The 16,891-nt window shown below is 41.1% G+C and overlaps 1 protein-coding gene across 1 annotated transcript in view; it reads left to right on the forward strand.

Moving 5' to 3' along the window:
• Positions 1-16,891, forward strand: part of SPRED2 (sprouty related EVH1 domain containing 2) — a 121,660-nt gene that overhangs the window by 84,973 nt on the left and 19,796 nt on the right. The window contains exons 3-5 of the mRNA XM_065929043.1: positions 3,302-3,479; positions 12,129-12,297; positions 14,948-15,012. Coding sequence (XP_065785115.1) covers positions 3,302-3,479; positions 12,129-12,297; positions 14,948-15,012 — 412 coding nt within the window. The remainder of the gene's footprint in view (positions 1-3,301; positions 3,480-12,128; positions 12,298-14,947; positions 15,013-16,891) is intronic.

Genomic DNA, 16,891 nt, shown 5'->3' on the forward strand with positions numbered 1-16,891 from the left:
GACGAGATAGTTGGATGGCATCACCAACTCAATGGACATGAGCTCGAGCATGCTCTGGGAGATGGTGAAGGACAGGGAAGCCTGGCGTGCAGCAGTCCATGTGGTCACAAAGCGTCGGACATGACTGAGCAACCGAACAACAACAGAGAGAAAAAGCACGATGAGAAGATTTAAGAGAGGGATGGAGGGTGCTGCTTTCTACATAGCGGACAGAGAAGTCTTCTCTGGTGAAGTAACCTTGGACAGAGATGGGAATGAAAGAAGGAAATGAGCCTGGTTGGCGTGTGGAGAGAAGAGTGGGAAATGGGGTTAGAAGGGAAGGAAATAGCAAGTACACACCCCGGGGTAGGGTGTGTAATGTGGAGGACCACCAAGGACAGCAGGACTGAAGCGGGGTTGAGCGAGGAGGGGAGTAAGATAAGCCCTAGATTTTGACTTTTACCCAGAATAATATAAGAAGCTACGGGAGGGTTTGAATAGACTGTCTTAATCTGAGTTACCTTTTGACTTGCTTAGAAAGCTGGACAAGAGTGGAGGTTAAAGAGACCAGTTAGAAGGCTGTTGTAATTGTCGGAGAAGTGTTCTGGACATATTTCAAAGGAAAAACAGCAGGATCAGAGGTGTCAGGAATCACGAGTTCAACCTTAAAATGTGTTAATTGGGGTGCCTGCTAGATGCAAAAAAAGAGAAATCTCATGGGCAGTTGGCATTACTCATCAGAAATCCAGAGAAAAGGCCTGGGTATAGAGATGTGAACTAGGGCACTGTTTGCACATAGGAAATATTTAAGTGTTGTTGTTAGCCCTAGCTTGGATCAGGGATGGTTTACCCACAGTTAAAGGGGGAGAGGCAGCAGATACTGGTAACGAGCAGTAGGCATGCTCTTGGGTGCCAGTGCAGGGTCTCTTCAGAGTGGGTCTGTTTTCTTAGTAAAATGAAAGCAAGCTCTTCCATCATCTGAGAGAGTGAGGGCAAGAGAACATGTGAAGCAGTTTTCTTGGGGATGGCTCAGGGACATGTAGCAGGATGCTAGGTGGACACACTTGGGTTTAGTGGTCAAAACTAGACCTATGAGCAGAGAAGAGTGGGGTCTTTCCCTCTATGTGCGGCAGCCTGAGGGCAGGTATGGAGTGAAGTGGATGGTAGGATTTCACCAGGCAACTTCACTGAGCAAAGAGAAGGTAAACACGTTTAGGTTTTGCATGAGAGCATCGCAACAGACTGTGGAATTTAAATTGGATAAAGAATCAAGTGAGAACATGAGCATGTAGAGAATATGGCACAAGAGATCGTTGGCCCCAGTGGGGTGACAAATGATTGGAATCTAGAGAGTGAACTGCAATTGAGAAATGGTGGCTGGGGTGTAGCATGTTGAAGACTGACAAGGTCAAGAGAGTGACCTAGGCATGAGTGGCTAAGACAAGGTTATTGAAGGAGAAGAGTTCCAGAAACTGAGAGGTCAGCAGATTGGAAGGATACTAGGTGTGAATAACACATTATGAAGAATCATACCAGAGGTCATGATGAAGAGATGAAGGGACAGTCAGCCCACTTGCTAATATCTCCAAGGAACCAGGGGACGTGACGAAGAGTGAAGAAATGCAGAGCGGGGGGCGGTCCATGGTCAGACTTGTGAGCTTCAGAGGAACTGGAAAGAGCCCTGTAGCCTGCAGTAGAGGTGAATACCCCCAGCCACCATCTAGGCTCAGAGGGGAAGGAAGGCAGCCACGTGAGTGGGCCACATGACTCTGCCAGAACACATTTTCATTTCGGTTAAGAAAGTGAAAGGAGGGACTTCCCTGGTGGTCTAGTGGTTAAGACTCCGTGCTCCCAATGCAGGGGGCCTGGGTTCGATCCCTGGACAGGGAACTAAATCCTGCATGCCGCAACTAATACCCAGTGTAGCCAAATTATAATAAAGAAAGAATTAACTTTTTTTTAAGTGAAAGGAACTTACATGAGATACCTGGAGTAGTCAGATTCATAGAGATGGGGGAGTAGGATGGTGGTTGTCAGAGGCTGGGAGAGAGGAGAATGGGGAGTTACTGTTGAATGGGCACAGTCTGAGTTTCCATGAAAAAAGTTATGGAAATGGATGGTTGGTGTGCTGGTGATGGCCGCAGAACAGTGTGAATGTGCTTAATGCCACAAAGTGATACCCTTAAAATGGCTCAAATGGTAGATGTTCCATTATGTGTGTTTTACCACAATAAAAACAAGTGTGGAAGAGAGGACTGAGGAAGCAAAGGGGATGCTGGCTCTGGAGTCCCGGGGCACCATAGGAGGGGAGTTGGGTCACAGTCATGGATGAGCTGCAGGCGGTGGTGGGGAACCTGGGTGGCTTTGCCTTTAGGGGGTGAGTGAGGTGAGGAACGTGGGGGCAGAGGGGTGGTCTGAGTGGTCTCTGGCAGATTGCAGGGCGCTTGGCCAGGCTCTGAGCACTGGGTCTGGGGGGTAGAAAGAGAGGGTTCTGTGTTACTCTGCATTTTTGTTTCCTTAGAACCTGGTACCCACCTCGCGTATAGAAGTTGGGAATATATGTTTGAAGGATTAAAAAAAGGAATGTTATAACAAGAAAGAAAACAGCAGGAGAGAATTTAATGGCCTTGTAAATTTCCCAAAAAGTGATGGAGAATGAAAAGAACCTAGAGTTGGTCTCTGGAGGAGAAAGAGGATTTTTGGCCAATGTGCAGAAGAACTTATTGCGAAATTGAAGTTTAGACTGGAAAAAATAAAGTCATAAACAGAAGGCTTACATGTGTAAAGGATATTGGAATTGAAATATTTTCCCACCTGTATATGATCCCACGGTGAATTTGTGATTTGGGAATGGGTTATTCACTTCTTATGCTAAATCAGATTATTAGCTTTATAAAATGTTAAACCGTGGTCATTTATTATAAACCAAGTTTTTAGGGTTGAAACCATAATGTCCTCTTATGTTAATAGATTTGTCTTTCCTAACTTAAAGATACTAAACTGTAGATAGCAGTTCTTTCATTTTATTGTTAATACTTCTGCCTGGAAACTGGAAAATGTGTTTGCATACATCCTCAAAGACTCACAAATATTTTTTAACAACTGGGCATCTTTCTTTTTTAAATTAAATTTTATACTGAGTTTAAGAGTTTGGGTTTTTCCCGGAACATTGACATGGGTTACCTTTTAAGGTTGCTGCCAGGCATAGATTTTCTTTTGATGAGTCCCAAAAATGCTGGCTGTGGTCACCTTGCTCTGTGAAACACATCCTTCAGCTCCAGACCATTGTCATGCCCCATTCTTCTTGTTGTTGTCTTTTTAGTGACAGCTATATTGTGCGTGTCAAGGCTGTGGTTATGACCAGAGATGACTCCAGCGGGGGATGGTTCCCACAGGAAGGAGGCGGGATCAGTCGCGTGGGGGTCTGTAAGGTCATGCACCCCGAAGGCAATGGACGAAGCGGCTTTCTCATCCATGGTGAACGACAGAAAGACAAACTGGTAATGGCAGATGTCAACACGTGGGTTAAATAGTAACGACTGATTTCTTGATGTTAAATCATAGTCCTTTTCCTGTAGGTATTTTTCCCCTTCTTTCTCTGACTTCAAAATCTTGCAAGAGCTTCCAAAGATAGAACTCCCAGAGCTGGCACCAAATTGCAAAACCTAACCCAGGCTTTCCAGTGAAGTCACTTTCTACTACACACCATATAACTCAGATACTTAGAAGTGGTGCATTTGGCGGTCATATTTGCGTCTTTGATTAATTAAACTGTCTTTCTCTCACTGTAACAAGATATCTGAAACAGAAGTATGTTCTTTATTATGTATCACATTGTAGTGATCTATGAAGTCAGAGTTTTTTAAACGTTGGGTTTATTCATGGAGCATGCCATCAAGGTCAGGCTGGTGAGAGGTAGAATGCAAAGAGGAAGTCGTCCTGATAATTTTGTTACTTCTAAATTAATGTTTATCTTAAAGATACTGCAGCTTCTATTTCAACAGCTAATGAATAAAACATATTTGGGGAAAGAAAGTAATGGAAAGCAGTGGCATTACACTTCTATGATAATTCTTAAAAATATGCTTAAAAATATGCACTTTGGAGAGTACTCATGACCTCACAAGGATGAGGGCATTGATAGTTTATAACATACATTTTCATGAAGGAATTGAATGTCCAGTTCTGTTATGAAGGAATCTATGATATGAAGGAAAATTGAGGGTCTAAGTCTATTTTTAATTGGAGGTCTTGGACCTGGAAGAACATGGTCCTCCGTATATTTGATCCTGGAATGTATACTCCAGAGCCAACCATTGATTCAAAATGTGCAGGACCCCAAGAGAGAAAATACAGAGACACCGCAGGAATATGTCTGGTACATTTGAGACCCTTAAGAGTGGCATCTGTTGAGTTTTATGTGCTAGGTATACAAATTTAATCTTCTTTTGCCACCACTTCTTAGGGTTTATAAAGGTTACAAAATAGATAAGGCAGAACAATTTCTAAACATTATATATGGATTAACAGAAACGGTGTTTTCACATTTGATTCATTTCTGAAAATGAAATGAAAATTTAAAGGGAGACTATTTTAAGAAATGTGGCCATTCAAGAAATTCCTTACATAATAGTCAAATAGTTAAAAAACATTCTTGTTTATTAGATATTCACAATAAAGGCATTATACACTAACCAAAAAAAAGTAAAATACCCTTTATCCAGCATTTCCCTAGGGGCTAAGTACAATGGTAGCCCTTCAATTAAGGTACATCATTGTATCCTTACAGCAGCTTGTATAGTTATATCTGAAGAAACTAAGATTCAGAAAGACTCCTTGTTCTGGGTCCCATCAGGGGACCTGAAACGAGTATTTGATTCCCTTTCACCCTGACCCTAGGTTCGATCCCTCGGTCGGGAAGATCCCCTGGAGAAGGGAGTGGCTACCCACTCCAGTATTCTTGCCTGGAGAATTCCATGGACAGAGGGCCTGGCAGGCTACAGTCCATGGATTCACAGAGTCGGACACGACTGAGTGACTAATACCCTGAACCCAAACTGAGCCAAAGTCACATGTGCTCACCCACCTTTAACCCTTTGGTAAGGTTTTTTCCCTTTGTGCATATTTTTACTTTCACCTAGCTGTAATCAGAGCTCATAAACGCTTTTATATATCTCATAAGAAATTTTCCATGTTGCTGGCATCAGGTTGATGTTCCATTGTTTATTCGATGATCTCCTTAGTGTCAAATATTAAGATTGTCTCTTCCCCCCTTACCCTGTTATCTACCTGCTTTTTCCCCACTTGCTGTCTACTTGGAATAATTTAGGGGGAGGTCAAATTTTTATGGCTTTTGATACTTATACAAAGAGCTGCTACCAGCATATACGAGAATTTTCTTTAACACATTGAGGCTCAGATATTTTAAATCTTTACCAATTTGATTAGGATTACCGTGGTATCTTACTTTTGGTCAGCAATAAGATCAAATGTTTTTCTGTTAAACACTGAATTATCTGTCAATGTCCTTTGCATATTTACCTTTTGGGGCCTGATTATTCTCCTTGATGTGTATGCCCTCCAAGTATAACAAAGATAATCATCTTCATCTGTCATTTTTACTACAGATATTTTTATAATCTGTTGTTTGCCTTTTTTATTTTAGTTGACGTTGTTTTCCTACAAAAATTTTGATAGAAAATTTCTTTTCACTTTTTCCTTTTTATTTTTATTGTTAACTACTTTTATGTTAGCACATTATCTTCCCTGAACAGTTATATATTTTTAGGTCTGTTTTTTCCTGGTATTTCTATGGTTTGTCATTAGAATATGCCAGCCCCTTCATTTAATAATTAATAATTATTAATTAATAATTCAGCCCCTTCATTTTATAGATAGATTTATAAACGTTTCTTATCACTGGCTTGAACATAATAATTGTAAACTTCTACAATTTCATTTGAGGCCCTTTATGTAAATAATCTGTTACATTCCTGCCACATTCTAAAGGAGGAGGATACTATAATTTCCAGTTTGTAGTGGGGAAACTCAGTGCTCCAGGAAAGAATCCACTTCCCCCGTCTTAGGGCACATAATCATTAGAGACAGCTCTTGGACCATTTCATTGTGAAGCTAAATCTTGGTCCCTTCATACCAACTCGGCATGGGAAGAGGGCAGTCCTGGCTGTGGACCAGCGTCTGTCGTGTGTTGCTGTTGCACAAGGATTGTAAGCTTCATCCCCTCCTGTCATGTTTCTCCTCACTCCCTCTTCTTGTCCCCTTTACGTTCTGTGACTCTGCACTTTGGGACTTTTATAAATTATATCACAAGGAGTTAAGTCAGACCCCCATACACCTAGATGTGCTCCTTCATCTTTCTATCCCTCACTTTCCCAGTTTCATGTGCTGGTAAATTCTGGACTCCTGAAACACACACACACACTTTTGGCGAAATGATGACTCCTCCTTTGGCCTCCAGGCTTCCATAATGCAGCACTTCTTCCCACTGGAGGGTATAAATACTCCTGGAAGCTGTGCAAACAGGACAGGTTGTTGAAGGACACCCCCCGCCCTCGGTAGTGGAAAGGCAAGGAGAAAGTGGAGATCATTTTTGGAATACAGAGAATGGAGAATATCAGAGTTCTCAGTATTCCAACCAGGACATGAAGTACTTTCTCTGGTAGAAACCATATTGTCAATAGATTTTCCAAGGTAGTGCAGTTCTAGAATTCAGCACATTGGTTTTTGTTATTGTTATTTGAATTTTGTGTTGACACCTGTGAACTTGTGTTGATGCCATTGTTTCTATGGGAAAAGTCTGTGTTCCAAGTATTCATTCATAAAGTTGTTACTTTTTGTAAGCTGGAGACAGTCAAGTTTTCCTGAGAAGTTATATGCAAATTAAAAATTGCTGAGTTGAATCTTATTTTGATGGATTAGATGCTCTTACGTCTTAAATGAATCCTATGAGAAACTACCTTATGAAGATTAATCACAGAATCTAAAAGGTTGATCATTCCAGTGCAGGTCTGTGAGCACTCCCACACACATTTAGTGGGAGTTCCAGCTGGCAAAACTATTTGAAAGGCAATTTGGCAGGATATTAATTTTAAATGTGTATTCCTTTTCAGTTGGCAGTTCTGCATCTAAACCCTATCCTATGGAAATAGACTTACGGAGCTTTATAGATAGCTACAGTTCTCAGACATTTTTGGCCTCAGAATCCTTTTACTCTCTAAAAGTTTATTGAGGACCCCAAAATGCTCTTGTCTGATATATAAGCTACTACTGTTTATCACACTAGTAATTAAAACTGAAATTGTTAAGAATCTTAAACAGTAGGGTTAGCATAAATGACATTGCCTCTGGCAAATAACTATATAGGTATTTTCCAGGAAAAAGAATGATTAGAAGAATAGCATTGCTTTGCATTTCTGCAGAGCTCTCTAATATCTAACCTGGTAGAAGATAGCTAGATTATAATATCTACTCTTGCTTTCAGTCTATTTTAATATGTTGTTTTGACTGAAGTATATGAAGAAAATCCAGCCTCACACAGATATGCAGTTGGAAAATGTAGAACTATTTTAATAGCCTTTTCAGATCATCATTGATATATTAACACTTCGATCTAAACCAAAACTCAGTTTGTAGTAGTTTGTTAAATGTGGACTCTGAAACCTTTACAGACTAATTACATTAAAATCCACTGATTTACCTTTCTCTTTGCATCAATCTTTTACTCATTCCTGATTTTATAACATCATGCATGGGTCATTTGGAAAATAATGGTTTACTGAGTTACACAGATCTTCCAAATGTTGATACACTTAATTCTACAGTATAAAAAAAAAAAATCACATTTCTTAATATTACCACTAGTGTCATTAGAAAAGTCTTTTTAAGTATTGACAAGCTGTCCAAAATTCTAATTTTCACTTGAAAGTTCAAATTTTATTATTGTCAACAAATATATCCTTGCTTTCCTTGAGGTGACAGGCTCACTGTGTTCATCTTCAAAAAAAGTACCCAAGTCTGAATAACCATAGTTCATCTGTAGGTTGTTCTTGCAAGTAAACCTGATGATCCATGAGAAAAGCAGTTAGTTCAGCTCTCAACGGCAACAGTTACTCACGTTTTTCCTTGAGACAGTCATCATTCTTCCATATGCAGCGGAAGTAAAGAGGCTGTGAGGGATACTCTTCCAACTATGCATTTGTGCAAAGCCAGAGTTTCTTCTTGTACTTCAACCACAGCAACATATTACAGCAGATCAAGTGTGGACACAGACAGGAGAACCCAGTTACATGTACATCCATTTCATCACACAAAATGAAAGATGTGTATTCATGGGTCAAGATTTCAGTCGTTTTTAACTGCTTCATCAAGGACAACCCTACGTAAAACTGGCTTTTTTCCCACTGTGTGTGCCAGTGGTGAATCCAGTGGCTTTGGATGTTTGGTGCCACGGCCACGCCTTGATTGAGCCTCAGCACAGCAGTTTTACCCACCGTTCCTTTTGCAGCATTAGCAGGGCTGGCAGCCCAATGAAAAAGCAAAAATTGCATTAACATATGAAAATAGTTCTGCCATCCTGAACCCCCTAAAAGGACCTGGGGTTGTAGAGGGAAGGCTCCCAAGAGCCCAAATACCAAACTTTAAGAACATGTTCAAGAATGTTCATTTCAGCATTGTCTTTAAAAGTGACCAGTTAGAAATGACCGTGAATGCCCATTAATATGGAGAATGGCAGAACAATTCTCATGTATCTCTTCTGAGGAATATTACGCAGCCACTAAACAGAGCCCTTTTTTACCTTCCTGTGTCTCTGAGACATGTTTTTGAAGAAAAGGCAAGTTGAAGACCAGTGTATAGGTATGGCTACATTTAAACAGACTCACACAGACTTATGTGAATACATAAAGAAACTGCAGGGAGGGAACTTAGGTAGTGCCCGTACTGTCAGTGGGCAGCCCTGGAGATAGAGAGGTGTGGAGGGGACAGACAGCTGAGCAAGAATGGAACCTTCATGGACTCCACTATATTGAACCTTCTTTAGTATGCATTTCTTTTTGAGACCCTGTAGAGTGTGGCCCTCCAGGCTCCTCTGTCCATGGGATTCTCTAGGCAAGAATACTGGAGTGGGTTGCCATGCCCTTCTCCAGGGGATCTTCCTGACCCAGGGATCGAACCCATGTTTCCTGTGTCTCCTGAACTGGCAGGCAGGTTCTTTACCACTAGCGCCACCTGGGAAGGCCCCTTCACAGGCTGCTGCTGCTGCTGCTAAGTCGCTTCAGTTGTGTCCAACTCTGTGTGACCCCATAGACGGTAGCCCACCAGGCTCCTCTGTCCCTGGGATTCTCCAGGCAGCAACACTAGAGTTGGTTGCTATTTCCTTCTCCCATGCATGCATGCATGCTAAGTCGCTTCAGTCATCTCTGATTCTGTGCGACCCCATAGATGGTAGCCCACCAGGCTCCTCTGTCCACAGGATTCTCTAGGCAAGAATACTGGAATGGGTTGCCATTTTCTTCTCTGCTTCACAGGCTGGTATGGTTTTAAAAAATGGAAGAAAAAAATTAAGGAACACCACTGACTATTTCATTTTAATCCAACTAAATGACCACAAGTTTCACAAAATGTATTCTTTGGTTCATCACCTGGAAGGTTATTTGCTTTCATCATGGATTGTGAAACAGCAAAATGGTATTTGCTGGAAGGAACAAGACAAAGAAATTTTGTTAAAAACCTCTCTTCCATCCAAGAGTGCTTATTAGGAACTGTATTTGCATTTTCTGCATGTGCTTAGACTTTAATGAAAGCAGATGCTCCAAAATAAAGCCAACTCTGTGAACTCAGGTGAAGATGAATGTAATTTTTTATTGTCAAATGCAACAGATACAGTTCAGAAGGCAATAGTATGTACCACTCTGAGAATGTTAATACCTTCAAATGAGGGATGAAATATCTTCAACAAGAATATATAATCACTTATTTTTCTCCCCATGCATCTCATTTTAAAAGCCATTTTTAAAAGCCTTTCTCAAGTTTTAGTCAAATTCCCAAACTTCATTTTAGAGGATTAATACCTATTATGCCAAAACTTCACTAAGGGGTTATACCTGTTATGAACATTATAGCATTTGAATGTCATCATTTTTGTCATTTAACTTACATAGATATATAATGATATAATTTTGTTGAAGAGGATAAAAAAATTAAGAGGATAAAGAGATGGTATCTGGTCTCCTCTCCATCCCTCATCCCACATAATTTAGGTGGCTAAACTTTACTTTTCTAAGAATTTATTACACTTCTCTAGGAAAATGTATCTTTGGAATAATCTTAAACTCAGAAAATGTCGACCAAAGACTAATTTTTTTGCCATAAAAATATGGAGAAACTGGAAATGTTTGTTTTTACAAAAAAGTTTATTTTGAGATTTTGCATTGAGACTATTAAATTCTAAAATAGATAACATTTGTTAGCTAAAGCCTTGGTTATTTGGATTTCCCCAATTTGGAATGGGGCTGGGCTGACATTTAATCATTGCGCTATTCTTAGGGGAAAATGGCCATAATAAGCAATTTAATCATAAATAGAATTGTGTGAGGGGACCATTGCCTTCCTTCACCACAATGGAATAAAGTTAACTGCTTGCAATGCTTGGATAGACCAGTTTGACTATTATTCTCATCTGTTAAGTTAGAGAACATTTATTAGGCAATGCTTAATTTCTGTTTGCTTAGATGTATTCTTGAAATTTTATTCATTTGAAGATATTCTCTAATTTTTATTAATTTTACTCACTTAGTCTAAAACTAATAGTATCTCATTTCATTAAATGTAGAACTCATTAAATGCTGAACAAGATCAAAGCTGGTAAAGCTTAGTGAAATCATTTTGATATATACATAATGAAACTATAGAAATAAATATTGTTGATATTTTGGAGCTATCTATGAATAAAGAATGGAGTTTACATTCACATGATTTCAATGCCTCTCTTATTCTGTAATATTGAACTCTGATATCTTTGCCAGCAGTAGCACTCTGTACACAGAGGGAGTTATTTTATAAGACATCTTGATCTTTTTACAGTCTAGTTAAAGGACCAAGACTTAAAGCACATGAAACTCTTAGAAGATAATATGAAATCAAGTACTAAATTGTGAAGGTGATAAAAACTGAAGTGAAAGAGTAAAAAACATGATGCAATATCCTGGGAAGTGTGTGCAGGCCTTTAGGTTTCTCACTGTCCAATGTTTTCAGAGCCTGTTCGTGTATGTGTTCTCATCGATAATGGGTTATCAATGGTGTTATTTCCGCTTTAGAGATAAAAAGATCGAAGGTCTGAGATAATCTCCTCCAAGTCATAGCCTAGTGAAAAGGCAGTTCTGAGACTAGATTTCTAGAAATTTGGAGAATGTTCTAACAATCCAGATAAAAGGTTTATTAGAGACCTTAGATCAGGGTGGTAGCAATTGAACCAGGGTTGATACAAAATATACTGAAGGGAAAATGAAATGTAATTAGTGTTTAACATATACAGAGGATAGAACAAGCAGAAGAGGCAAAAGGAAACCATGGAGATTCGAGCCGGAGAAAATTAACAGAGGTTGGCTTTGCTAGATGAGAAGTTGGCTTAGGGAACTAAGGGCAGCAGTTTCAGAGCAGGTTAGTTATTTTCTCAGCTTGTTGAATTTGAGGTCACTCAGAAACAGCATTAGGACGGGAGAAGGAGGATTGAGAGTCATGAATACAAAGGCCCAGATGGAAAGCAGTCAACCTAGAATAGAGCAAAATCCCAAGACTGGGCCTCAGCTTAGAGTTCCACCCTATCCCACTCCACCCCTCCACCCCCAGCTAGGGGCTGGAGAAAGGAAAATGAGTAAAATGTAGAGCATGGTTAAGGATCTGAGCAATACAGCAAGGACCACCAAGGGGGAGGTGGGGGGAGCAGCAAGGAGTGGATGCTCAACAGAGGCAGGCAAAGCCTTCCTCTAAGAAGCCTTCACAGATGCATGAAGGCAGAGGGGAGGGTTTTCATCAGTTGCCATCAAAAACAGTCATTCCTAGTTAGATTTTTGTAACCAGACACCATCATGACTATTTAAAAAGTAACCCACCTGTGTATTTCAATCCTCCAGGTGGTATTGGAATGCTATGTGAGAAAGGACTTGGTCTACACCAAAGCCAACCCAACCTTTCATCATTGGAAGGTCGACAATAGGAAGTTTGGACTTACTTTCCAAAGCCCTGCTGATGCTCGAGCCTTTGACAGGGGAGTGAGGAAAGCAATCGAAGACCTAATAGAAGGTATTGAATTTATCACTGCATTCTCAGTGGGGCTGTGGGAAGTTTCCAGGTTCTTTTTAATTCCAATTGTCTGCCATCACATATTTGTGGATTATTTGCAGGAGGGTTGGGGGCCAGGTTGGTAGAGGCCAAAACTTTAGGAACATCCAAAGAGAAAAATATTGTAAGTGACAGTGCAGTGGAGAAGGAGATGGATTTCAGAATAATGAGGGATTCCAACTGGTTTTTAGACTGCTCTGGAAAGATAAGTTCTAGATGTCCATGTAAATGACTTTTTGATATATTTCACCTTTTCCTGAGAAAAAAACTTGGGTGCAACCTGTCTTGGTCCAGAGGTGGAGAATGGATTCTAATGGGCCCAGAAGAGGCTCTAGGCCTTCCCACTATTGTGTAATGAGGGCCCAGGGGTACAGCTGCGACTGGAAAGAAGGAATCTGTGACTCCTTAGTCTGTGAGTGAGCAGCTGGTAGACGCTGTGTGGCATTTAATCATGGACTGAAAGGCTCTTGGGCAGTCAGTTCTCAGGGGCTTTTCTAGTGTCCAGGGATGCAAACACACAAATTCTCCATTTCAACACATTCAGTTATCAAATCAGAGGTTTTAAGATGTCCTAGCCAACCTGTGAACAAAGAAATATCAAGCAAGACATAGTAAAGCCATATTCAGAATTTGGTTAGATTAATCACAGAAGAATATCTATTTCATGTGTATAAGAGAAAAATGTTTTCTAAAGTCATTTTCTTTATTTGGGGGAAGAGAGAAAAGCAGATCTCAAAAGAAAAAAAAATCTCTTAAAATCATCAGAGAGACAATTCTAGCTGGAACAATGAATCTGAGACCTACAACCACGGGGGTGGACAAAATGAGTAGAAACCAGTGTTTACACCAGAAGCCTGACACAAGTGGATAATATTTAAAATCTTATTATTAAACATAGCTTTTAAATGTTTAGATGAGAAAATAGCTCCTGTATTATTTTCTTTTAATTTATTTATTTGGCTGTGTTGTGTCTTAGTTACAGCATGTGAAATCTTTAGTTGCAGCTTGTGGGATCTAGTTCCCTTACCAGGGATCAAACCCGGCCCGCCTGCAGTGGGGGCACAGAGTCTTGGCCTCTGGGCCATCAGGGAAGCCCACTCCTGTCTTACTGAGAGAAGTTTGTACTGTGTCCATGAGCTTAATCCCTGAAGCCACACACAAAATTTGGTTCTCTTACTTTTAATTTTTTCTCATGCATTCTACCTAGCTCTGTTCTATCAAACTTGCCTTAAACATTGATGGACTAGAGTGACTCAAATAGTAGCGATCTAAGAGTCTCAAAGAACAATAGGAACTGCACACAGGGTATTATGGGACTTGTTTTGCCTCCTGTGAGCCTTCATTGGGAATTTAAATATTTCTCATCCCTTTCTGAGCAAGTCTTTTGAGTTCAGTTTTATGTAATAGCAAAATACTTTCTAAATGTGCATTTCATAAGGCCTAGCCAAGAAAAAGGAGATGATATAGACTGAATTTCTCTTTTGGTAATCTATCACTTATGCACATTTAAGTATGGTTTCCCTTTTTGGCCATTAACAGGGTTAGTTAATTTGATCCACGTAAATGGGGTGCTATTAGGAGGGGAAAGGAAGAAGTTACATGATTTGCCTACCGGAATAAAGAAAGAAATGAACAAATAAATCAGTTGAACTGTAAATAACCATTTCATTCCCTGAAAATAAACTGGTTTTCTTTTTTTTGACATTTTCCTAAATGTTGACCTGCAAACTCACTGCCAGTATTGCAAGAAAAAAACCTTTTTGCCCAGGTATCAGTTTAGAAGGTGGCTTCTCCCACAGTCTGAGGTGTATAGTATCTATATTTCAGAAGAGGAGGCGACCATTCTAGCTATTTAGTCACGTCCCTTTGAGGGTAAATGAAAAGCCCAGAGATCTAAGTCCAGTTTCACAGTGCGATTGTGGCAGGTCTAACCTGGGGTCCTCCGTCCAGTGCTTTTCCCACTACACAGTGGAGGCAGGGGTCACTGGCGGAGGGAATGGTGCACGTCCTGCAGAGCCGTGGGTAGGCCCTCTGAGCACCACCTCCTGGGTGCCTCTGTGGTTGCTCTCCACGGATCAGTGAGGACGTTTCAGGGATCGATTTGGAAACAACAGTAAGCAAAGTTCATTTAGGGAATATGCTGTCTAGAATCAATTAAAGAAGAGCAAGTTAAAAGTATGTAAGGACTTCGCTAGTGGTACAGTGGTTAAGAATGTGCCCGATAATGCAAGGGACACGGGTTCTATCCCTGGTCCGGGAAGATTCCACATGCCATGGAGCGTCTGAGCCCAAGCACCACAACTACTGAAGCCCATGCACCTAGAGTGTGTGCTGCACAGGAAAAGCCACCACAGTGAGAAGCCCATGCATCGCAACCAAGAATAGGCCCCTGCTTGCCACAGCTAGAGGAAGCCCACATGTAGTAAAAAAGACCCAGTGCAGCCGTAAATGAATTAATAAATTATATTTAAAACTTAAAGCATTTAATTCCCAAGTAACATTTCTGCTGGCGATCTACATGTGAAAGGACTAGGATGTGGTTTCTTTAAATGACTGGCTTTGACTTATCCTCTTTGGAAACACTTTTTCGTGGTTTTTGTGTCTTTTTTAGGCTCAACAACATCATCTTCCACCATCCACAATGAGGCTGAGCTTGGTGATGATGACGTTTTTACAGTAAGTTCCCATGGTCTTTTTCTTTCCACATGAGTTGGTGAATAATCAGAGGTTCTGTTTAGGGGCATGAGAGACACTTGGCAATTTGGCATTTGCTGTTGCTGTTGGGATGTTGTCAGGGAGATCTCTGTCTCATCGTAATTTCACTGCCCTGGATTTGCTCTAGCCCCTCATGTTCCCTTGATGCTACAAGGCATATGGTGTCAAGCTCTCCTGGATCTGTCCAAGGCCCTCTCCCAGTCTTCCTTCACGTTTGGGGTGAATAGCCATCCTGGTTTGCCTGGGACTGTCCTAATTTTAGCGCTGAAAGTCCTTAGTCCCACAAAGACATGCTTCAATCCCCAGCACACTGGGACAACTGGCGCCCTACTTTTGAAGTCTTCCACTAACCACCTCCCTGGCATGGAGGGGGCAGGGGAGCAGCCTTCCTGATGAGTAATTAAACATCTGATAAGAGTCCTGAAGGCTGAGTTGAGGTTAGAGCCAAATGTGCTAAGGCAGGAAATGGCTTGGATATTTTGACATAGCTGGCGTTAATGGGATGTAACTGGAGAATAAATGAGTTCTCAGCTTGCCCCTTCACTAAAATTCTGTGCTTCTAGAAGTTAAACAGTTCAGAGTGCACCTGCTCTGTGCTTGGAACAGTGAGGAACTGTAGGGCAGTATTTCAGAGTCTTGGCCTTGACGCAAAGGAGGAAATACATTTAAACTGTAACCTAGGATACACATCCAGTAGACACCCCGAACCAGATCATATTTCATGCCCTGCATTCTGATCTTTTTCTCTTCTTTTTCATTTTCTTCTGTTTCATTATTAAACTCTTCAGGCACACAGGAAAATTTAAAGACTAGTACAGTAAAAGCCTATATACTCTTTATCTAGAGTCAGCAGTGATAACATTTTACCCTGCTGGGTTTATCTCTGCATATGTGTCAGCTTGCACACAGGTATTTTTTCTGTTGATCCAGTTGAAAGTAAGTCACCTCTAAATACTTGAGCATGCATCTCTTAAAAAATAAGATATTCTACACAACATCATACTGGACCTAAGAAAATTAATAGGAATTTCATAATATCCTCTAATAGTTCCCCAATAACTCCTTAGTTGTCCCAAAAGTGTCTTTTATAAGCTGTTTTTTTTTTAATTTAGTATTTTAAATATTAATTGCAACTCTGTAAACATGATTCCTGACCCATTCATTCTACAACTAGTGATTTGAAAAACGCAACTCTGGGAAGACAGAGGTGGGTGAACCCAGCTCCATCCCTCATGGAGGTAACTGGATGGTTTGGACAGGGAGGATATGGCCCTGTGAGAGGCTTAGAAACCATCACAGACTGTTAAACGCTCTGGCCCAGGATGGAGCATGGGGGTCAGAGAAGAGGCGCTGGGTGCTGAGGCTAGACTGGACTTTGGTGGTGTTGGAACAGGGTTTGGGAAGGGGCTTCGAGGCGGGGGTGAAGGTGGCAGCAGGGCTGTACGTGGTGAGTTGTCTAGGCATTGCAGACCCCAGCCTGACATGAGCAGAGAGTGCTTGTCAGTGGCGGTTGGGGGGGGGTGGTGAGTGTCGGGAAATGAACTCAGTTGTGCCTCTGTGGAGCGGCTGGTGTGATGCACTCTGAGCAGGCTTCCTATAGCGCTCCGAACAGATCATCTCAACAGTTGGCATGTTGCTTACATCTGTTCCTTTGTCACGTTTGAGAGACAAACAACAGCAGGCGGGTTAAAAGGTGGCTTCCTGTGCTCCAGAGCAACGCTGTCATCCACAGCTGCTTCCCAGCTACCTGCCAGCGTGATTTATGGAAGCAGGAGCGGGCGAGAGGGACCGGGGCCACAGAAGCCGGCATCCCTGCTGGCTTTGTCCTTTAATCCACAGG

This window comes from Muntiacus reevesi, chromosome 3 (genome assembly GCF_963930625.1).
Source record: "Muntiacus reevesi chromosome 3, mMunRee1.1, whole genome shotgun sequence".
Lineage (NCBI taxonomy): Eukaryota > Metazoa > Chordata > Mammalia > Artiodactyla > Cervidae > Muntiacus > Muntiacus reevesi.